This window comes from Dipodomys merriami, unplaced genomic scaffold (assembly GCF_024711535.1).
Source record: "Dipodomys merriami isolate MVZ:Mamm:240054 unplaced genomic scaffold, mDipMer1.0.p SCAF_9, whole genome shotgun sequence".
In the NCBI taxonomy this organism is placed as follows: Eukaryota; Metazoa; Chordata; class Mammalia; order Rodentia; family Heteromyidae; genus Dipodomys; species Dipodomys merriami.
Genome location: NW_027206512.1, coordinates 45,565,337 through 45,589,113, shown reverse-complemented (window position 1 = coordinate 45,589,113; position 23,777 = coordinate 45,565,337). Strand labels below are relative to the sequence as shown.

Below are 23,777 nucleotides of genomic sequence, written 5' to 3'. Positions count from 1 at the left end.
AGGGAGGGCGAGAGGAAGGGAGGTAGGGAGGAAGGAAGGAAGTGAGGGAGGAAGGAAGGGAGGGAGAAAGAGAGGAAAGGAGGGAAGGAAAGAAATAGAATGAAAAAGGAAGTGGACATTCAGTTCAAGTGGTAAAGCACTAACCTTGAGTAAAAACACTAAGGGAAAACGCTCAGGGACAGTGCCCTGGCCCTGAGTTCAAGCTGCAGGTGCACGTGCGTGTGTTCACACGCGCATGTGCACACACACACACATACACACACAAAATTGGCTGGAACTGCCTATTAGTGTATGATTTTTGCCTTGAAGAAATAAGCTGCCTCTCTGTGTGCTCTTATCCTGTCTATTTTACTTGAGTACTAGATCCCACTTTCTTGCTTCCAATCTGCTTGCAAACATTTGGTTTCTGGTTCCACATTAATTTTCACTTCAGGCTCTGGACTCATCACTGCACCTCCTTCTGGACAAGCTACACCTGGAAAGGCCACAAGGCACTGTGGCTGCCTGTAATGCAGTCCAAGTATGCTGGTGCAATAGGGGAGCTCAGACTGCAGTTAGAAAATCCTAGGGCCGGGTGCTGGTGGCGCATGCCTGTTATCCTAGCTACTCAGGAGGCTGAGATTTGAGGATCGCAGTTCAAAGCCAGCCTGGGCAGGAAACTCCGTGAAACTCTTATCTCCAATAAACCACCAGAAAATGAAGTGGCGCTGTAGTTCAAGTGGTAGAACGCTAGCCTTGAGCTGAAGAGCTAAGGGACAGCGCTCAGGCCCAGAGTTCAAGGCCCACAACCAACAAAAAAAAAAAAAAAAGAAAGAAAAGAAAAGAAAAGAAAATTCCAGGACAGACGGACACCTTCTGCTCCTAGGGCCAATTCTCAAAACAAACAAACAAAAAAATCTTATCTTTTTAAAATTGGTTCTAGCTGACCTTTAGAACGCCCTTCAGAACTCATTATCAGGAAGCCTGACTTCTTGGGGTTTTTTTAATGTCAATTTTGATCCCATGAGTATTACATAGTCACTTTCTTTTTAATAAACTATTACACAGTTTTACATGGTTATCTTCTCTCATCCCTCATGAAATATCAAACACAGTTACTGTTTTTTAAATATTATTTTATTTTGTTTTGTTTATGTGACATTGAGGAATTGAACCCAGGGTCTTACGCATGCTAGGCAAGTACCCTGACACTAAGCCACATTCCCATCCCCAGCCCCACAGAAACCTGGATTCTTACTCCTAATTCTATACTAAATCGCTATGTGTTCTTAGGCTTCTTCCCTCTGGGAACTTGATTTTCGTAACCTACAAAATGCAGATGCTAGAAGAGAGAAATGGCTAAGATCTGTCACTTTCTGAGTGACCAATAACTGGCCAGTAACTGTCTGCAAATGATCAGTAATTTTAGTAGAATAATTAGCACCCATGGAAACACACCTCAGGCCCAAGGTCTCAATAACATCCTCTATTTGGCTCCGGACTCTTGTTCAGGCTCTTCCCCATCTTAGCAACACATGCTGAGGCAGGCATTCTTTGTGTGCTATTCCCTTTAAATTAGTGACTTTGCTTTACCAATACCAAACATAGACCAAGAACTTGTTTTAGAAAGATTGAGACAAATGGTCAACATAATACTAGTTAGTGAGAAATCCTTATCCAACATGCATAACCATTTTTAAAAAAGAGACTAAAAATAAATCTGAGCGTTAAATTAAGAGCATATTTTTATAAATATCTATCTATACAGAGAAAACCTCCTAGAATACAAGAGACAAAGAAGCAATGTAGCAAAGAAGAGAGGGACTATATGTAAAAGAATCTCAGCCATGTTGCTGGAAGACTCAGAACGGGTAAGAAGATACAGTCATTCAGTGCAGGCCAACACAACTTCAAACCAATACTAATTAACTGATAATCTGTAACAATAAATTGAGTATATGCTTGTCAATTTGCATTAAACATTCAGCTAAGTAAAAAGCTCAGTAACAGTAATCCATGTGTAAAATAGAGAAAGGTGTCAAAAACTTTATAACACAGGTGGGTGTGAGTTAGGTAGACATGCCAGTTATGGAGGCAGAGTTAATTTACACTCAATAATAATCCTTATGGGGGAACCACTGGAAAATCCTCATAAAATAACATAAAAGAATAGTAAACAATGGCTAGAGGCATGGTCAAACGGTGGAGCACCAGACACGAGCGAGCAAGCTCAGTGAGGGCAAAGCTCCGATTTTAAACCACAGTCTTAGCAAAAGCACAAAAATCCCTTCACTTCCCTGGAGAGGGGTGGCTCATGCCTATAATCCTAGCTACTCAGGAAGCTGAGATCTGAGAATCTGAGGAGACTGCAGAGCAGAGCAATTTCAGAGACACTTAACTCCAAGTCACAAACAGAAAGAAGGAAGTGGAGAAGTAGTTTAGGGTAGAATATCACTGAAAAAGCTGAGCAAGCGTGTGAGGCCCTGTTCAAGCCCCAATACTGATACAAAAGCACAAAATCTAGAAATTCTTATCTCCTTATCAATAATCTTGCCATGTTTAAGAAGACATTCAAATCAAACCATTATGTCTTATTGAATACCTTATTTAATTCTTCTTTGGTTAGTGATGCCAATAGGGTCTTCCTAAATTTCCCTTCTTTGTACTTCTGAGTAATAAAGGCTTTCCTCTTTTCTACTGGTGAGTCCATGTGTAATTCTTCCTCCTTTTGAAGGTTACCAGCCCAAAAATCATTTGCTCTTTTGTTTCCAATGACAATAAAGAGCTGAAATGTTAAAAAAAATTGGCATAAACCTAACAGTTCATATAATGTATCTAAATCTGAAAAACAATCCTATTGTAAATTTAATACATAACTCAGTATAAAATGTTTGAGAAGCCAGTAAAGACTGAATCCTTTCCAGAAGAGGAAGTATGGAAGCAGATATGATTTCTATTTTTAATACAGCCTTGCTACTCTAAATAATGGTAAAACATTAGCTTGGAACAAAATTGCCAGCCACACAAATTGCAGCAAAAGCAGTCGTATGCTTTAAAACCATATTTAGACAGATTCCTTCGGAATGGTTGAGAAAGTGGCTACTGCTGTCTAGAGAGAGCAGAAAATGAAGACAAAGGCAGCCAGTTAGACTCAGTAATGTCAGAGCCTGGCCTGCATAAGGAGTATAAGTTTTGCTCCATGTTTTCATTCACTTTTTTAATCTTTTAACATTCCATGTTAAAGAGAGTTGGTACTTTTACAGAACCTGCCAAGCATTAATCTACGTATTACCACTAAAACTCTTTGTCCATTTTATTGTTTAAATATCTACCTCATTCACAAAGCTTTCTGAAATAGTTCCTACAATAAAATAAGCTAGAAGCCATTTTCATACTGTGGCAAAAATTTTACTAAGGAACTTCTAGGAAACTCATGCTCCACCTGTACCACCACCACCTCTAAATTGGACTGTACCTCAATGAGTTCATTGCTCCAAATGCTGGCATCCATTTTTAGACTTCTAACCTTGGAATCTTTTGGTCCCAAAGATCTATGTTGGCCTGCAGTAAAAAAAAAAAAGAGTTTTATTTCTATTTTAATTTGTAGGTGAGCTTACACTAAATTTTTTAAATATGTACAAGTACAAATGTGTATTTTTCTATACACTTCAACTTAAAACATCCCCATACCTATTGTCTGAATTGTTAATATCATGAAGAGTAGTCATGGATTCAGAAATCATAACCCACTTTAACAGTCATCAGCTTTAAAACCACCCTGTGCTATCATGAATTTACTCTTCTAAAAGAATAGATACATAAAGCCAGTCCCCGGTGGCTCACTCCTGTAATACTAGCTACACAGGAGGCTGAGATCTGAGGACCTCAGTTCAAAGCCAGCTCAGGCAGGAAAAGGCCATGAGATTCTTCAATAAACCACTAAAAAACCGGAAGTGACACTGTGGCTCAAGTGGTAGAGCACTAGCCTTGAGCTGAAGAGCTGAGGGACAGTGCCCAGGCCCAGAATTCAAGCCCAATGAAAAAAAAGAAGTATACATACATACATACCTACACATGCACACACACACACACACACACACACACACACACATATGAAAGCTGTACATATGAAAGCTATGCACTGGTGGCTCACACCTGTCATCATAGCTACTCTGAAGACCGAGATCTAAGGATCAGGGTTTGAAGTCAATCTGGGAAGAAAAATCCAAAACATACATGTCTCTAATTAACTAGCAAAAACCTGCAAGAGGAAGTACAGTTCAAGTAGCAGAGTGTCAGCCTTGACTGAAAAGCCAAGCAAGAGCATGATGACCTGAGTCCAAGTCTCAGTAGTAACATCAAAAAGAATATATCCATATATGCACATGTGAATATGTGATTCATGTGTCTGTGCATACGTATGCCTACTGATAATTAGTTAAAAAACATCACTAACGTCTGTTAACAATGGTTCTGCTTAAAGTGCATGTATGTGAATACAGATATTATTTCTTTACTATTAAAAAAGTTTATACAATTCTATAGATACTTAGAAAACTGGTGGGCTGGATTCTGTTATATCTGAAGAGAGTAACAATATGGCATTGTATTATAGTCACTTTGATTAAGCTATATAAAACAGCAGTCAGTCCTTCCTATATGGTGTCCAAGCAGAGTCAGAGACCAAGCTAAGAAGAAAAGAGTTACCCCTTGTGCCTGATCTAAAGGCCGTTTGCCCTCTGAGCAGTGAAATTTGTTCCTGCCTCTACTTAAGCAGATGGATTTTTTTTCCTTCTAGAAAGTGATAACTTTCTAGTACAAAGTCCTAGACTTTCCAGACAGAAATTTGCATTGCTTTGCATTGGTAAAGGCTACCCGGAGGCAATAATAATAAGGCAGAAACTTAGCAGGAAGGACTGAAAGAAACTGCTAGAATACCCTAGCCAATAATGGGAAATATATGAGTTGAGGCCACAGGAAGAGAAAGAAAATGAGCCAGTCAGGTGTAAAGATGCTGAGAATGGATAGGACATGGTAGGTTTTAAGGAAAATAGAGGAGCCAAGAAGATGGGAAGGGGAAACAAAGGAGGAGGCTACAATGCTTGATAAGAAATGTACTCATTATCTTGCCCATGTAATTGTAACCCCTCTGTACAGTATTTTCACAATAAAAAAAAGATCTCTTAAGAGTACAGGGTAGACTACAGTGTAGCTTCAGAGCAAATAGAATTTTAAATATGAAAATATGAAGTACTGTACACAGGACTGGAGACAGCAGCTGGTTCCATTTCTGACATCATACTGTTAAGGTATTATTGACATGTAGTGAGTCCTGGTGTGAATATGTTTGATATTCAATAGAGTAAGAATCATATGGCTAAGAAATGAGAATTGAAGTCAAGTAATAAATAATATCACTCAGGAACAGTAAAGTGAAAGAGTTGAGGATGTCACCCAAGGATGTACATCCTGAGAATCAAGAGGAGCAACAGCCTGACCAAGGATGACCAGTAGGAATGTGAGCACACTGAAAGAATGGTACCCTGGGGCTGGGAAGGTGGCTCAGTGGTAGAGCGCTTGCCTTGCACGCACGAGGCCCTGGGTTCGATTCCTCAGCACCACATAAGCAAAAAGAAAAAAGTCGGAAGTGGCGCTGTGGCTCAAGTGGTAGAGTGCTAACCTTGAGCTGAAGAGCTGAGGGACAGTGCCCAGGCCCAGAGTTCAGGCCCCACGACTGGACCCTCCCCCCCCCCCAAAAAAAAGAATGGTACCGGTACCCTGGAAACCAAGGGAGGACATAGTTCATGAGGGTACATAAAGTCTCAAAGGACTCAAGTATCATAGAGAAGAGAAAAAAAACAGGAATGGACCAAATAGAAACTGAGACATAAAGTACACTGGTAAATGTAGTGGAAATATTTTTAGTGGAGTACAGGGAAACAGCTGATTACAGAAGGCTGAAGGAAAGCAAAGAAATTAAAAGAATGCAGAAAACTCGTGCAGACTATGGAGCAGTCATAGGAACTCATCTATGGCACGAAAAAGGGACATCAAAGCAAACAGAAAGGTTTTATGGCTTCTCCCTATCTCTCAATTTATTTTAAGTTTTATTCTCTTTAAGAAGTGGTTCAAAGGAGTTTCAATACATCAATTTATGAGTACAATGGATCTTGATCAATGTCCCCCCTTCCATCGTTTTCCAGCACCCCCCCCATCTGTCACCTAAAGTCACCTGGTTCCATTTTCATATCGAATATTATGACTATATTCACCCACCCTGAGAGTGGAAAGTTTGGAAATTGCTTGATGGCATTAACAAGACAGAAATTGTGCATACAAGTTAGCTTAAGAAGGTAAAACTAAAGTTCCTAAGGAAGGAAGAAGGGAAAGCTAGGTTGAATAACTGGAACAACACAAAGCCATCTCTTTTGAAGGCACTGCAATAGAGGAGAATGTGAGAAGCAATACAAAGTAGAGGGTGACCAGCTGATGGTCACTGTTGCTACTAGTGTTGATAATTAGCTGGCGAGGAAATCTGTCTTATTAGTATCAGTGACCAATGTAATGGAACAGAGATATAGAGAAGTACTAAGAAGCCTAGGCTACTGTAGTGGCTATTCTGCTGATTGCCTTTGCTGTAGCCAAGTCATGAGTTCCTCTCTTGTATTCTGTCACTGAACTTTGCAGTCAAATCCAATCCTACATTTATCATCCTCTCCTGTAATTATAATGTATACCTTTCTACAGATTGTATCATATCTTATATACCTTATTAATGCCCCCATACCAGCACCATAAACTCTGTGTCTGTGTCTGTGTGTGTGTGTGTGTGTGTGTTATGGGTACGGTATGTGTGTGTTAATTGAAGGCAGGAGAGAGGCTGTCCTGAAAAAACAGTAAAGTTTGTGACTTTTTCTATTAGAAAAATCTATTAGAAATCATTCCATACAGCTGAGTCACTTCCCCCTTTCATATCATTAAAACTCTGAGCTCCAAAATACTGTTAAAAGCTAGGCAGGTCAGGTGTAAAGTCACAATAGGAAAATCAGTCATAGTCCTGACATTTTTTTCCCTTAAGTATCAATACTTGTGTGAAATGTTTCTACATAAAATGCATATGATTAGAGAAACTAAATCCACTCTGCAAAGTTTGGAGCTTGATATGAAAAAATGGCATAAAGAAGTGACAGGGGATTAATGTGCCAATCTTCATGCAAAGATGTAAGCTTGTTCAAAATGTCAACGTGGTGTTCAGAAAATCTATACAAAAGGCAGAAGACACAAAATACAATTACATGCTTAAAAAACGATTTTTTTACATGTGAGTCCTGCATAAGAGAAGCTGAGAATTATTTCCAAATCTGTTCTGAATGTCATAAGAGTTCTATTAGTTAGGACACATTATATATGACCACAGAGAGCAGTCAGCACCAACTCACCAGAAACAATGATGAGCATAACTTATCACTAATTACCTGCGCACTTCTTACAGATGACAACACAGAGGTTGATAGAGGCCCAGTCAGGATCTGGGGCTTTACAATCTGCACAGCTCCTGTTGGACTCATTGAACCAAATCTTCTCAGCTACTTCATAATCAGAGAGAGTTTCTGCAATCGATTGCTGCACAGCTTCAATCCACTCTTGTTTCTCTTTTTCAGACTCGGCTGTAAAGCTGAAACAATTAACGTTTCTGCATTATCGATCTCCCTTGTAAAGGCCAATTAAGCAGGATGTTCAGTTTGCATATTCATTTCACTCACAAATTAAACAGCAGCTGAAAATTATGCCTGCCAGGCAGTTCTGGGTTGTCTTTTCTGTTAAGAATCATCTAATTTAACAAATGGTTTTCTTTTTAAAATGTCCATAGTGTGTATGACTCTGTTTGCATCTCTTGAACCAAAATTAATATATACCTTTTTTTCTGACCAAGATATAAAAAATTGCCTTGTTGGGTCAGAAGCCTAAAGAAGAGGCCAGGTTTCCTGTGCACTGATTTGTACAATAATCAATAAGAGACTGGCAACAGTTTCAGGACTATTGGAATATTTTGCCAGTCAAGAGTGCTGTGACAGTCTGAAACTAAAATTACCCAAACACCCACTAGAAATGGTGATTTTTTTTTTCAGATTTAAAAATAGATTTTTTTTCTTAATTGGAAGAATATCCAGATGGCTTTAAGAGAGTGAGAAACCAGAGAAAGTTTTAAGTGGTTACTATTCTAACAGATTCTAACTTGTTTTCAGCCACATTTACTTAGCCTGATTCTTAGTATGCATTATGTGATTGGACAAAGAGATGAAATACTAAAGCAGTTCACTCCTTCTAGAAGGAGATGACCCATCGATGGAAGGAGCTCCCTACTCCGCCATGACCAACGAATTGATTCATCACCTTAAAACTTTGTTGTGAAAATTAAAATATAATGACAATAACCGGTGGCTCCCATATTCTGTATAACCCACACCCCAAAAAATGTATGGTCCATGCTATTATATTTTCTGAAGCACGTGATAAATTCACCACAGAACTCACAACAGAATATTCACTATATTTGCTACAGAAGATTCACAACAGAATGACAGAATTCTTAAGTGATTTCAAGTTTTCCCAGTTTGGTTTCAGGTGGTATCTATAGTTAACAATCTGGAGTCTCTGGGGAGCAGACAGGGGGGGAGATGGCCGCAGTACAGACATGCACATTGCTGGAGATGGAACTCAGGGCCTCCTGTGGTCAAGGCAAGTCATAGACCAAGGAGCATGTGTGAGCCCAGAATCTGCATGTCTGAAAAGAAAAGTGCTCATTCTTTATTCAATCACTTTTTCTCAAAATGTGAGCCAATGGACATGTTTTGATAGAGAAAATATGTAATACCCTTACATTGATATGGCTAAGTAATTGTTAACCTTCAAAGGTGTAGAACATACCTAACATAGCCCTAAAGTATACTGATTATTTATAACAACTGAATTAATTCAGTTAAAACACACAGACTGACATAGGTCTGTTCTGTTCATTAAAGTTATGGATTTAAAACATATTAAGCATTTTAAATTTTGCTTCCTGGTCTGAATAATGCAATTATTAGACTATCATTATACATGCTACATAGGAAAATGTCAGACAATTTGGATCAATAATTTTATGTGATTCATTAAATTGATCTTGCTTTGGAGCTGAATCACTGCAGGATATTGTATGGATCAACCAGAGTTGGGGATGGATGGAGGGATTGTGCCAAAAAAGGGAAAGAATAATTTTTTGTTGTTTTGCTTTTGCTTTTGGTTTTTATTGTTTTTCTCCTTTGCCATTTTTTTATTTCTGTACTTTTTGTCTTGTATTTATCTGTTTCAGGGAGGGCACAGGGAAACAGAGAAATGGTGGGTCAAAGGGTGAACAAATGCAGCAATGATATTCACTAGACACTATGTTGAAAATGAACTATGCAACTTGTCCAGGAGGGAGTCAGGAAGGGAGAAAATGAGCGAATAGGTAACTGCTCTCAAAAAGAAATGTACTTATTAACTGATTTATGTAACGGTAGCTCCTCTGTACATCATCTTTACAAAAATTAAATAAATAAAAAGAAGGACTACATTTGGTTAGTCTAAAAGAAGGTAAAAGTATAACAAAGACAATGCAATATTCCTTTTGCATTTTATTCCTTCTCAATATGAAGGAAATTTCTTCGGGTTTTAGGTTTTTTTCCCCTTTTTTTGCTGCTTTTGATTTCTGTACTTTTGTTTTGTATGTAAGCTTATCTGATTTGTAGAGGAGAAAGGAAGCAAAGAAATAGTGGGGCAGAGTGAACTAATTCAGCAGTTATACTCACTAGATACTTGTGGGGGAGGTGAAGGAGGAGGGAAAAATCTCAGAAAACCAGGGAAGAGGTGACATTATTCAAAAAGAAGTACATTTATTACCTGACTTATGTAAATGTAACCCCTCTATACATCATCTTTCCAATAAAAATTTAAAAATAAAAATTAAAGCATTTATATAGTGAGACCAAAGGAGGATATTCTTAGGACAGGATCACAAGGTCTCAATAGCTATGTGCAAATGATAATACAAAATGATACTTATTAAAATAAACTCCAAGAAATGGAAGCAAAAGGTTTTTTATTGTACTGTTTGTGGTTCTTTCCTCCTCCTCCTTTTCCTCCTCCTCCTTTTCCTCCTCCTTCCTTTCTTCTTTTCTTCCTCCTCCTTCCTTTCTTCTTCTCTTCCTCCTCCTTCCTTTCTTCTCTTCCTCCTCCTTCTTTCCTTCTTCTCTTCCTCTACCTCCTCCTCCCCTCCTCTTTTTCCTCTTCCTCCACCTCCTCCTCCTCCTTCCTCTTTGTTACCGTTTTCCCCTTTGTCTCTGTTTTTATTTCTGTACCCTTTGTCGTGCATGTAAGTTTATCTGATTTGAGAAGGAAAAGGGGAAGAACAGAAATGGTGGGACAAAGGTGAACCAATTCAGCAGTGAACTGGACACTATGTTAGAAATGAACTATACAACTTGTGGGTAGAAGGGCTGGGAGAGGAAAGACTGGGAGAAAATGATGGATGGCGTAACACTGTTCAAAAACAAATGTACTCATTACCTGACTTACATAACTGTAACCCCTCTGTATATCACCTTTACAATAAAAAAGAAGAAATTTTCAATACGTTTATTGATAAGCCTATTAGAAAAGGAGAAATATTAAGAAAAACTACTCAAATTTCATGAAATAAATATCAGTGCAGGTGGCATGACCACAAAGGTCATTTTATATGGTATTTTATATGCTGGCTAAGAAGTTAGATTCTTAGGATAACAACACAATTTTTAGCTGGGTGTAGGTGGTTCACGCCTGTAATCCTAGCTACTCAGGAGGCTAAGATCTGAGGATCACAATTCAAAGCCAGCCAGGACAGATAAGTCCCCATGAGACTCTTATCTCCAATAAACTCCTCAAAAAAGCCAGAAATGGTGCTGTAGCTCAAGTAGTAGAGAGTAAGCCTTGAGCACAAAATGACTCAGGATCCTGAATTCAAGCTCCAGGACAGGCAAAATAATAAAAAAAATTAATTAATTAATGCCCTCTAAGGGATAAAATCACCACTAGCATTATAGAGACAGTTTGCTCAAGCTTTCTTGTAGTTGTATTGGAACAAATATATAAAAAAGCCAGGTACTGGTATCTCATGACTACAATCCTTTCCACTTAGGAGGCTGAGACCTGAGGATCACAGTTTGATGCAAGTCAGTGCACAAAACTTTGTAAGATTCTTATTTTCAATTAACTGCAAAAAATCTCCAAGCGCAGTAGTGGAGCTATGGCTCAAGTTGTAGAGCACTAACTTTGAGAAAGAACAAAACACAACAAGAAAACCTCAGAACAGCACTCAAGGACTGAGTCAAGACCCAGAACCTACATACACATACACACACACATGTTTGAAATGTGCTTACCTGAAACTCCTATAGGGAGTGATTATTTCAAAAGATTGTTTCACAGTTCTGTCTACTTGCTTTACGTTGGCAACATTCATGGGAATTACAGTAATACCAAGTCCACACTTAAAATCCTAGTTTGGAGAAAAACATTAAAAAAAAAGATTAAGAAACAAACATCACTGAAATTTGAAAATACTTTTTGAAGATTTTACTAAACATATCTTTATGGTATTAAACAAATCCAATTTAAAAAATGGATCAAAACTGGTTTGTTGCAAAATTCACTTCCAAGTGAGATTCTAAGGTTGACAGTTCAAGTACTGATAGATACAGTTTCTCTTACCTCGAAGATAAGTCAGTAAGGTAAAAGATATGATAAAGGCCTTGCTTTAGACAGCAGTCACATATTCACCTTTATCAGTTCAGCCAAGTAAAGTAAAAATTAAAAGCCTTATATGTGCCAAGCATTTTCTTAGAGGGGAGGACTAACTGATAATGTTAAATCAACATAATTACAATTTAGATGAAAAGATAGGGATACTGAGGCTCAAAAAGATTAAGTTGCCAACCAAGTGCCCTTAGTTGTATATGGTGGAAAGAAACTAAAGCTGAACTGCTTTACTGTATTGAGTTATTTTGACTATGACACCTTATTTTTCTCTTCATTTACTCTCAAATATATTACTTATTTTGTGAAGAATACAGTTTTATCTCATTTCCAATACTTTCTCACTTTTCTTTCAATTGGTCTCCTAAGAAGCTCCTCTAATGCTACTTTGCTATGAAACTATAATTTGTTCAACAGCTATAGCTACTGATTTCACCTTGTCTTATGAACATTACAAACTATTCAGAAGGCTACAAAAGACACTTCAATATAAAACACTATGTTTGTGTAAGCCTGGAGCCAGTGGCTCTTCCCTGTAATCCTAGCCACTCAGGAGGCTAAGATCTGAGGATCAGGCTGTAAGTTAGTCCATGCAGACAATGCCTCTAGATAAATCAGCAGAAAGCCAGAACTAGATATGTGAATCAAATGGTAGAGTGCTTGCCTTTGAGCTAAAAAGCCAAGCAAAAGGGAAAAATCCTGAGTTCAAGCCCTAACTCCAGTACACACACACACACACACACACACACACACACACACACACAAGTGCACGCACGCATGCACACACACACAAACTCCTATTACCTCATATGTGCTTTGTAACTAGACTTATCAAATAAATAATCTCAATACTTTATAAAATACAATCTGTACTTGCAAAAAGGAATTAATTTTATAAATCCACAAAGGATGTACTCTGACTTTCCAAATTGAATTATGGAGGGAAAAAAAAACATCCAACACTGAAGAACAAATACAAAAAGAACTAGTACATTTTCTATAAGGACATAGAGCAAAGACTATTTAGAAAGCAGCCCCTTCTGTGGCACCTACCACCTGGGTGAAAAGTCAAAGTACTGTTTTCCCATCTCTCTTTCAGCTACAAGAGGCCATGTGTCCTGTTTGTGATCAATACAATCAATATAAATAACTGTAGTGAACATGAGGGGCGTGCAGCAACCACTCCTTGCTTTTTCATTGTTCTGGGGAAATGACATCTAGAAATACAGAAGCCATTTCAGAACATAAGCATCCTTGAGACAAGAACCCTGAGGACAAATTCTGGTGTCCTGAAAATGCCAGAGTTTGGAAAAACAAAATAGGGAGAGCCCTGTACCATCTACTCTATACAGCAGACACTGGTTAGCCAAATCCTTATCTTTCAAGCTTCCCTTTGGAATGTAGGCTTAATGCTAATGCATCTACAAAAGAAGGATCAAACAATTTTACAAGGAATTTCCCCATATATTTAGGAATATTCAGAGTTTCCAGTCACCAGCTGAGAAAGGGTACTTCTTACCACTATTCTTTTTTATTTATTTTATTTATTTATTGTAAAGATGCTGTACAGAGGGGTTGGGATGCAAGTGGCGCTGTGGCTCAAGTGTCTGAGCATTAGCCTTGAGCTGAAGAGCTGAGGGACAGCACCCAGGTCCAGAGTTCAAGCCCTATGACCCACAAAAAAATTTAAAAAAAAAAAGATTCAGGAGGGTTAGGGAAGTGGGTGAGGAAAGGGATAATAGAAAAACAAAGGAGGGGTAACTGTGTAACAAGAAATGTACTCATTATCTTACTACTATTCTCATTATTACTCAATACGCAGATTTTTCCATTGGAATAAGGAAATGATTAATTTAGAAAACAAATCACCAACTGAATATTATATTTTATTACATTTTTTTCTGATGAAAGAACAAATGGCTGATTTAATTAGGGAAAAGGGCAGAATTTAAGAATGAGAAGCAGGATGGCAGAGAAATACTGAGTTTGGGAAAACAATGAGAAAAGGGGTGGTGTAGATCCACTTCACAGAGTTGTCTCCCTGAATGTAAGACTGTGCCATTGATGTATGCTAGTGGATGGGAAATGAAGTTTTCCAATGAGCTACATTTTAATAATTATAGCATATCATCACAGAGTTGTACCAGTTAAATTAAAAAACAAGTTTTCTAATTATCCATACTAATTCTCCTGACTGGATAATTCAATTGTTGGATAAATTCACAATGTCTGTGACTCAGAATTTAAACCCTTTTGTAAATGAGAAGTCAAAGGAGGAGTAACAAAATGGGTTATTTTTAAAACAGTTTCCTGATGGCTCACATTGATAAAGGAACCATCTGCTCTTTAATATAATAGTCTATTTATGGCCGGGTGCTGGTAACTCACCCCTGCAATCCTAAATACTAAGGAGGCTGAGATCTGAGGATCACAGTTCAAAGCCAGCCCAGGCAGGAAAGTCCGTGAGACTCTTATCTCCAATAAACCACCAGAAAACCAGAAGTGACGATTTGGCTCAAGCGGTAGAGCGCTTGCCTTGAGCTGAAGAGCTGAGGGACAGCACCGAGGCCCAGGCCCAGAGTTCAAGCCCCATGTTCATGCTGAATGTCCTTCTTAGAGTTTTCCATAATGAGCCTTGACAAGAGCTAGATATGAAACCATTCCAGATTATATTCTCCAGTGGAGGCCTGACCTGCATATACTGCATGTTACTAAGGGTAGAGGCATATAATACTCTAACCAGCAGACCAGCAGATGGTGAAAGTGACAAACTTTGATGGAAACTGATAAGCCTCATCATGGCTCTTACCTAATCAGACGGTCCCTCAACTCTAACAAACAAGGTATGAAAATGTCTACATCAAAAGCTGTAATTTCTAATAAAATGAAGGTCTGCTCAACACTCCAAATTCCTCCCAAGTAACACCAAGATGCTTTTGTAGACGGGAATATGGTTCTGAGTAATTAGAGTATCCACATGGTTCACCAGCACAAATTGATTGTAAAATATCCACCAGAGTAACAAAATAAATGTCAACACACTTGAGAGCTCTTAAATAGGAAAGACCTGCATTTTCTACTAAAATATTTTTGTAAGGTTTGGCCATTTTTTAAGATAATTTAGAACATATTCAGAGTATTTCATGCCTACATGCTTACTGAAATTATCTATTGCCATTTCTCGTTCTGAGATTTGATTCCATGAACTCAAGAGTAGAGCCTAAGAATCTTCAATTTAGAAAAACAAAACTACAACTCAAATATCTCATCTGCAGCCAGTGATGACAAACACTGAATCAGACAGCAAAACTAGTTTTAGAATTTAGACAGTATGAGTCTGGAATATTTAAAAACCAAGACGTAAACAGTTCGCTCTGCTTTCTGAGGAATGAAAAGTAAAAGCTTCCAATAGAATTTCTATTTGAAGTCATGGAGATTACTGGTTAAATGTAAGCAGGTCCAGAACACAACGGACTATAAGGATGCTAACTATCTTAGGTGCCAAACCCTATACCAAGATGCAGAAACTTTAAAAACATTCTCAGTAGACTCCATAATTATTTTAATATCTATTTGTGTGGTGGGCTACACAAATATTTATAAACTCATTTTTTTCTGAGTATTTCGGTGAAGCAAGCAGAATAGATATTACCATTTTAAATGGGAAAATTAGCCCTGGAAAAAGCAATATTTATTCCTTAATGAGCATCTGGAGAATGCTAGAAATTTTGCATAAAAGTATAAGATAAATGTACAATATATACGTTGAAAGAAAATACCTAGTTTTAGGGTTAGCACGGAATGCAACACACCTAAACTAAAGAAGCCTTCACCAAAGGATGTTGTACTACTCAAAGAACAAAACTCAGAATAGTTTAATATTAGGAGTATCTCACTTCCTTTAGGTCACTGTTCACAAAATAAGGAAGTGTAGTAGAAACGCCTGGCACACAATGAGTACACATAGGTGAGAGTATCTATTGTTACTGATACTGTTTTTTTTCTACCTCTTGAAGATGGAGTCAACTGAACATATTCCTATCAAAAGCTAATTATAAGAAAAGACAGGACCCAAAGTAACCACTGACATATTTTTTTAAAGACAGAATGAAATGTCACTGTAAAATGGTCAGGAAAATTAAAAATAAGTAACACCAGTAATTAACAATCGAATTGTAAGCTCTATTCTCATTTTGAAAAATAAGCAAGGATAAGCCCAACTCTCAACCTCTTAAATGCTATTAAATGGATTTTTTAAAAAAGTAGCACATATATTCAGTTAGGAGGATTATGTAATTCTAAAAAGCATAAAGAACTAATGAGGATGTAGTGTAAGAAATACTTTACATCTAATTTTCTGAGACAGAATGTAGGATTCACAAAAAGCATGAATCTCAAAATTAGCAACCCCCCCCCCCCAGGCATGGTTTAACAGGTTGGCCAGAGCAATCACAGTGATGTTCAGTTGGGCCCTGAGAGCCAGACCTACGGGAATACTAGCAGAGCCACTTCCTAGCTACCTGACTACTGGCAGGTTATTTGTTTTATCCTGACCTCAATCTCTCAGTGATGAAAAGAGAGTAATAACCTATATACTGACCTTCTTATAAAATTTAATACAAGGGCGTGACAACCCTTCCATTTTTAGGCTATAAATTGAGAATTCATCATCAATGGAAAATATTTCGATTTCATTTGTAATCACAGAATAGGTGTGATTACAAATGAAATGGAAATTGCCAATAATTCCAAACACTGAAGATTCAGATAGAAATCACAGTAAATATTTACTAAGTACTAAAATCATTTATTAACAGAATTCATACCAACAGAACATGGCTAAAACTACACTTGAGAACTACACAGTTGAAAGAGCAGAAGGAAAACTTAGATTCCTAAACAGAAAAATGAAGAGAGCTTGTTAACCCCCAAATCTGCTGAAATCTCAAACTTATTTTTGGAAATACTGGATGCTAGGTTTTTCTGCCAGGAATTTAAGAACTCAGTGCTTCAACATTTGTTGAAAACAGATGTGGCATTGTATGACATTGGCACCACATTCCTGGGAAACACCAGATGCAGAGCTTGGCCAGATACAGAACCGAGAGAGTGTGAGGCCACCACCTACATCCTGCGGCTTCTTTCGGTGCCACACAACCCACAGCCCTATGGGGCCTATTTAAATTCTATTAGAGCTGCTTTCCCGTGCCAGAACACCAGGGAATGTTATGTTGGGGGAAAGGGGGGAGGGGGGTGATGACTCTCTTGTTACACCCTGATTTGGGAATGCTCAATCAAGTGAGTTTATGTAGTTAAAACCTCAATGCCACAATTATCATCAAATGGATACCCAAACCCACCAAGCAAGACATCTGGTGGAAATGAATTCACTAATACTAACAAGATATTTTTAAAACTCATCAGGAAAAGATGGGAGACAGGCTGTCAAGGGAAGCATAACAAATAGAAACTGAAACAATTCGCTTACACGTACCTCATACCCGTCTGCAGAAATTTCAACCAACAGCGATACCATGTATATAACTATAACTATATAGTTATATTCATATGTAGATATTACAAAGTATGTTCATATTTCATTACCTCACTTAAAAGTTTAAAAATACAGGCTTACATACTGTATCTATATCAAGATAAATGAGTTTAAATGTAATTATTGTTCCAGAGGTCAGAAAAACTAAGTTCTGAACTACTTAAAAATAATTCAATTAAATCAACAAAATTTCTACCCAATGAAAATTAACAATTATATGGAAGGACCAAAATCTAATCAGAAAAACACTTGCAAAAAAAAATGACATAAAGATTATAAATAGCTTAAGGAAGTTGGCAAGAAAGTGAAGTCCAGTAAGAAATGGATCCAGAGGCCAATGGCTCGTGCCTATAATCCAAGCTACTGGAGAGCCTGAGATCTGAGGATTCTAGTTCAAAACCAGTCCAAAATACTCTTATCTACAAGTACCCAACAAAAAGCTGGGCTGAAGCACCAGCAGTGAGCAAGCCAAGTGAAAGACCTAGCCCTAAGTATCAAGTCAGGATACATGCACACACCTGCACACATTCATATGCATGTGTGTGTGTGTACACATTAATGAAATAAGAATAGAGAAACAAATCACTGTGAAAAAAATGTTTAAAAACATATTTAGTAAGCTCTCCAGTTTAAAAAAGAGAAGTTGTGAATTTCCAGTAATTCATTAAGTTCACTCTATGTTTACAGACTACCAGACTCACTTGGAATTCATGAGGGCTTAACAATAAATAAAATACATACATACACAATTACTTGGAGAATATAAAATTATAGCTCTGTTTTTAAGGTTAAAATGTACTGTAACTGATCCCTATCACATAGCTAACAGTATCTTGCTTGTAAACAAGTCCTAGGAAAAGGTGATATGAATTCATGCCAAAAATCAAAAAGGAAGGGTTCAGAAAGCTCATAGTCCTATACTACTTTCATCAGAAGAAAGTGAGGTTCCACTTGCCTCAAGTCGGCAAGTAGGGTACCAGTTGCCTTTAGTGCCTAGCCACTAGAAATGTGAAGGTGCCTACTAACCATTTGCTAAATGAATGAATAAACCCAAGATCAGACTATAACCCACAGACAGGCAATTCCTTCACTGATTTTATATATAGTTGAAGGAATAATGTAGAGAAATTGTCATAACAATACATTTTAAGCACAAAAGAATATACACAGGGATAAGAACTAGAAGAAAAGGTATAAAAATGATTCAGGTAAAGTTTGAGATGGTGCTAATTATATAAAGGATAACATTTAATTTATGTGGGAAGGACAACACTGTTTTGCAACAGTGTAATTAGGTAAAAAGAAATCGTGTTAGTCCATAACAAATACTTTTACATTTTCATAGGAAAGTCTATCTGGAAAAAAGGAAGTAAATTTGTCTCCATGTTACTTCCTCATAAAATATTCCTTCAAGTATTTTTCCAATGCAGCCAACAGCTACCCACAAACATTAATGAAGGAAAAGGAATAAAAGTGATGAAAAACATGAATCTTTGAAGGGAACTAAGAAAAACCAAAAATCTATATTAAATGCAGTATGATGAGATTACTCAAGGAATTAAGAACAGTCAATGAAATGCCAGCCAGGACACATGTAGACATGCTATCCTTTATCATGTTCATATCACTTTTCAAAAGAAAATGTAAAAGCAAGAATTATAATCATTGACCTGTTAACTTCATTCTTTCTTAAGTATTAAGAGAAATCCAGAAGAAAACAATTACAGAAAATATGTTTATAGGAATGGTTCACATCTTAAAAACATCAGCTGGCACAGATGAAAAGCTCTAGAAATGATGAACAATAATCTTTAAGAACAGCATACATTTCCAGGCACACAGAGTAAAACTGGATTTTTTTAAAATAGGAAATTTTAAAAAATCTCAATTCATTTACACGTTTTCTTGAATCTGACTTTGCAAATGGAGCTTTTAAAAATCTCTCCAAAAAATAAAAAAGCCTACTCCTACACTAAAAATCTATGTTGACAAAAGTATTAAACAGCTAAGACAAAACTGAGAAGAAAAACATAAAAATTACTGAGAGTTTTAGCAAGAAAACAAAACAACCCAGTTACAGTTTCAAATTATGCACCTTTCGGGTACGAAATAGTCAATGAACTACAGAAGTGGGGATGCTGGACTGACCTATGCCATGTTGGCCACATAGTGGATGATGGGGTTTAACTGGGTTTAACTGATGCCATCTTCTCTTTGTGGTAGTGGCAAGAAAGTCCCACCTCCCAGGTGATGGATGTGCCTGAATTCTTAGACGTAGGGGTGGGGACAATGGGTTACTGGACCTGCCAGTTTTGGGTCATGAACTCTTGAGCTCCTTGTGAACCTGCCCCCTGAGCTGATCTTACTTAGGCCCAGACCAGCTCAGGTGGCATTATGCCATGTCTCATGTTTCTATGTTTCCTGTCTCCTGGCTCTCCTCTGGCCACCATGACACCCCACATCAGCTCTCCACTGGGGTTGATCTGGCTTGTAGGTATTGTTCTTGTGCTCTTTCTTTCCTTTCCTGCTCTCATGGCTCAGATTTCTGACAGTGTGAAGTGTATTCAAAGGGCTGCAGGTCTTTGTGACAAGAGTCCACCTGCAGCAGCCAGCTCTCCAACAAAGACTCCTGATTCCACCCCTCAAAATGTGTTTTCTCTGTTTCTCACCACTGAATTCCCTTACAACTCTACTACTAGTAACAACTGTCTTAACTTTCCATGTACATATGTATATGTACATGTTTCCAAATGTTCAGTCAGTAAAAATCAGTATTTGATGGACTATGGCTTTAAAACTACATATCTCAGGCTGGGCACAGGTGGCTCATGGCTGTAATCCTAGCTGCTCAGGAGGCTGGAATCTGAGGATTGCTGTTCGTAAGCCAGCCTGGGCAGGAAAGTCCATGAGACTCTTTTCTACAATAAACCAACAGCATCTAGGCCCAGAGTTCAAGCCCCATGACTGACAAAAACAAAAAAACAAAAAAAACCCCACATAGCTCTAAACCCAGCTGCGGTATTTTTCATGAATGCTAATTCCAATACCTCATTCCCCAAACTTCTCCATCAACTAGTCTGTAATAAGTCCAGAAATCTAAAACGTCAGCATGCAGCTTATACAGTAGCCTTAAGACAGTGATCTACATCCCTTCTTGACATGACACCATTTAAACCTACAGAGATAAAAACTTAATTACCTGAGCCAATTAGGTGGCAGAGCTAGAGTGACAACCCCTAACTATAACCTCCCATTCCAATCATCAGTCCCATTCCAATCTTCAGTAATTTTCAACATATGCTATAATGCTTCCCTTCCACCTCTAACCCTGTTTACTGTCAGTGAAGGAAAGACCAAAGTGAATTAGTAAAATGAGGTATATATTAAAGGAAAGGAAACAGAAGATAATGCCTATGTTAGAATGGTATAGTTCAATTTCTTTACTTTTATTATCTTCATGTTATAAAGTTGTATGGGCAACAAATTCATTATTTCACAATAAGTGTGTGTGGGGGAAGCCAGGTGCCAGTGGCTTACACCTGTAATCCTAGTTATTCAGGAGGCTCTGATCTGAAGATCACAGTTCAAAGCCAGTCCAGGCAGGAAAGTCTGTAGGAGTCTTATCTTCAATTAACCAACAAAAATGCCAAAAGTAGAAGTGTAGCTCAAGTGGTAGCCTTGGATATAAAAAGCTCAAGGATAGCTCCCAATCCCTGAGTTCAAGCTAGCATTCAGATTCTTTATAAGTTTAGAGTTTTGCTTTTGAGTTAAATACTGCATGATAAACTGTAATCTCTAGAAAAACTAATCTTAACTTTCCTTGTCTATACAAAAACATAGGAATATATCTTCTTTATGCATTTGTAGGGAAGGTTCAAAGGAAGTATTTACAAACCATTTGCCACAATACCTGGGACTCAACATGTGGCAATTATTATGTAATGTGTGTTCAACTACTAGTACTGATGATAAGTTCATATAAAAATTTCCTGGTCACAAAATGTCAGTCTTACTTTCGGAGAATAAGAATATCAGTCTTACTTTCAGAGAATAAGATCAGTTCATATGAGCGACAGAACTCATTGCAAGTAAAAGATTAAAACCTCAGCTTGACAGAAATTTCCACACAACTACATGCAAATTATTCATTTGCAACCTGTACTCCAATAAGGAAAGTTTTAATCACCTACCTTCACAGACTAAAATCTTTTCAGTCTATACACATTAATAAGCTGCACATCAGTATTCTTTTTTAGGAATATGTTAACTATCCATGCTATTAGCACGTTGACACTGCTCAATGATGCCTTCCATAGTTAATTGGCTAAGAAATCTTATCCAAAAAAATTAAATGAATAAGTTCACATTAAAGTTCAGAAGATGCCTTGGATAAAAATCTCTAGTTAATTTTTTTCCCAAATACTGTGTGTTTTCTTGAGTTGATAATCTTGGGGTTTTTTTCTTATGAAAATAACATTTTACTTTTCTTACCAAAACCCATTATAATGAATCATAAAATGAGTTTGTCTTAGATCAAACATCTAAACCACACAGTTTAACTGCACAAATAATTAATTACTAAGCACCTAATATATAACAGGTCTAATGACTAAGAAGAAAGCATTCCCAAAAAGAAGTAAAGGAAAATTCTCTACATATTGTAGCCCAAAAATAATTAGAGAAAATAATCAATAAAATCAAATAAAGAAAATAGGACTTGCAAAAGTTTATTATCGCCATCAGTCTCCTGAAAAATACTTAAATTTCCCATTGGGTATTTCATGTAACTCAAATTCAATAACCAATAATTCAATGCTGTTTTCTGCATATGTGCTATGTGAATGAATGTATGCCTGTATCTGAGTTTGTACACACATACACACACACACACACACACACACACGTATACACATAGAGAGATCACTTGTCTTCAGTAAAGCAGTTTCCCCAGAAGCAACACATATGCTCAAAACCCAAAAACAAATCAATAAAATCGTGTAAACTCAAGAAAATATGCTACCTGTTGTCACTCTATAATTTTCTACCACAAAAATAAAAGCAGCTTAACAGGTGCAGAATTGGGCCTATTTCTTCAACAGCTGTAATGGTTAATTGGTTCTTAATTATTCTTCCATGTAATTTTGCGTTACTTAAACTGAGAAATACACTTCAAAAATTATTTTCAACTATTTAATATTTTTTGGTTTCTTAAAAATGGTCATGTCCAGACTCAAATTTTGACAGACTTTCCTGAAACAGGAAAATCAACCACTCTCTGTTATATTTAGTGAATTACTCAACGCAAAAGCCAAGACTCTATTAATAAAAGCCACAGTAACTCTAACCAAAACACAGTTGTTATTATAAACAAAGATTAGCACTTATCCATCACGTACAGTGCTCTCACCTGTTCGTTTTTGCAGAGCCACACATTACTTCCCCTCAATGCAGTAAAAATTTTAGCTTTATAACCCCTGAGTTCAAGATAGCCACATTTCTCAGGTGCAACAACAGCTTGAGACTGAGAAGTAAGAGACTGTGATTTCAGTGCATTGAGTAGTATGCTGATCCAGTCATTTCTCTCCTCTGAAAAATAGAAGAAAATCAATAAATCTATACTTAACTTATACAGCATAGAAACATCAACAAGGACTTTGCTTGCTTTAAAACAGATAATTCACAATTCTTTCCCACAAACACATTCTAAGTGCTGTTGCAGGCAGGGCTAATATCCCAATTCTCCGCCAGAAACATTAAAAACACTTATTTGCCCACAAAGCAGTACCATTGGCTTCCCTCTGGAGCTTTCAAACAATGCAAAATCTCAGGCCCTGCTCCAGACCTAATGAATTACAATTTGCACATTAAAAAAGAATTTTGGGTGAATTAATTATTGTTAAAGACTAAGAAGTATTCTCTTAGATGATTCATAAGATGAAATTTTCCTTTGCTATGGTACAAACATGAAATGTCCTCCATTAAACTGTTGGTCCCCAGTTAGTGGCCCTATTCTGGGAAGTTATGAAACTTTGGACCTACCTTGGGGAAGCAGGTAAATGAGGTGATGTCACTAAGTTTATACAGTTCTTCCTTTCCCTCTTTCTCTCTCTCTCTTTCTTTGTCCTCCCCTCCCCCCCCACTCCTTTTTAGCAAGGCAGTAAAAAGAACTTCTCTACCTACCATGGGGGCCAAGTGGCCATGCAAAGAAACCTCTCTAAATTAATTAATTAATTAATTAATTAATCTTACCTACTTTGTTTTTGTCAAGTATTTAGTCACAGCTATGCAAAAGTGATGTACACACTCTTTGTAATACATGAAAATACTCTTGCTGTTCAACAATTAATAGACTGTCTATGGCAATTCAGTCACTCAAAAACACAGAAAGTCATAGACCTTCCTTGATATTCTGTCTTCTTTTCCACTC

At 37.3% G+C, this 23,777-nt stretch overlaps 1 protein-coding gene across 4 annotated transcripts in view; it reads right to left on the bottom strand.

Moving 5' to 3' along the window:
• The window catches only part of Arap2 (ArfGAP with RhoGAP domain, ankyrin repeat and PH domain 2), a 149,605-nt gene that overhangs the window by 76,293 nt on the left and 49,535 nt on the right, over positions 1–23,777 (bottom strand). For all 4 annotated transcript variants that reach the window (XM_070012975.1, XM_070012978.1, XM_070012977.1 and 1 more), the window contains exons 9-13: positions 22,758–22,936; positions 11,424–11,539; positions 7,455–7,654; positions 3,455–3,540; positions 2,582–2,764 (exon numbers count right to left, since the gene is read on the bottom strand). In XM_070012975.1, coding sequence (XP_069869076.1) covers positions 2,582–2,764; positions 3,455–3,540; positions 7,455–7,654; positions 11,424–11,539; positions 22,758–22,936 — 764 coding nt within the window. The remainder of the gene's footprint in view (positions 1–2,581; positions 2,765–3,454; positions 3,541–7,454; positions 7,655–11,423; positions 11,540–22,757; positions 22,937–23,777) is intronic.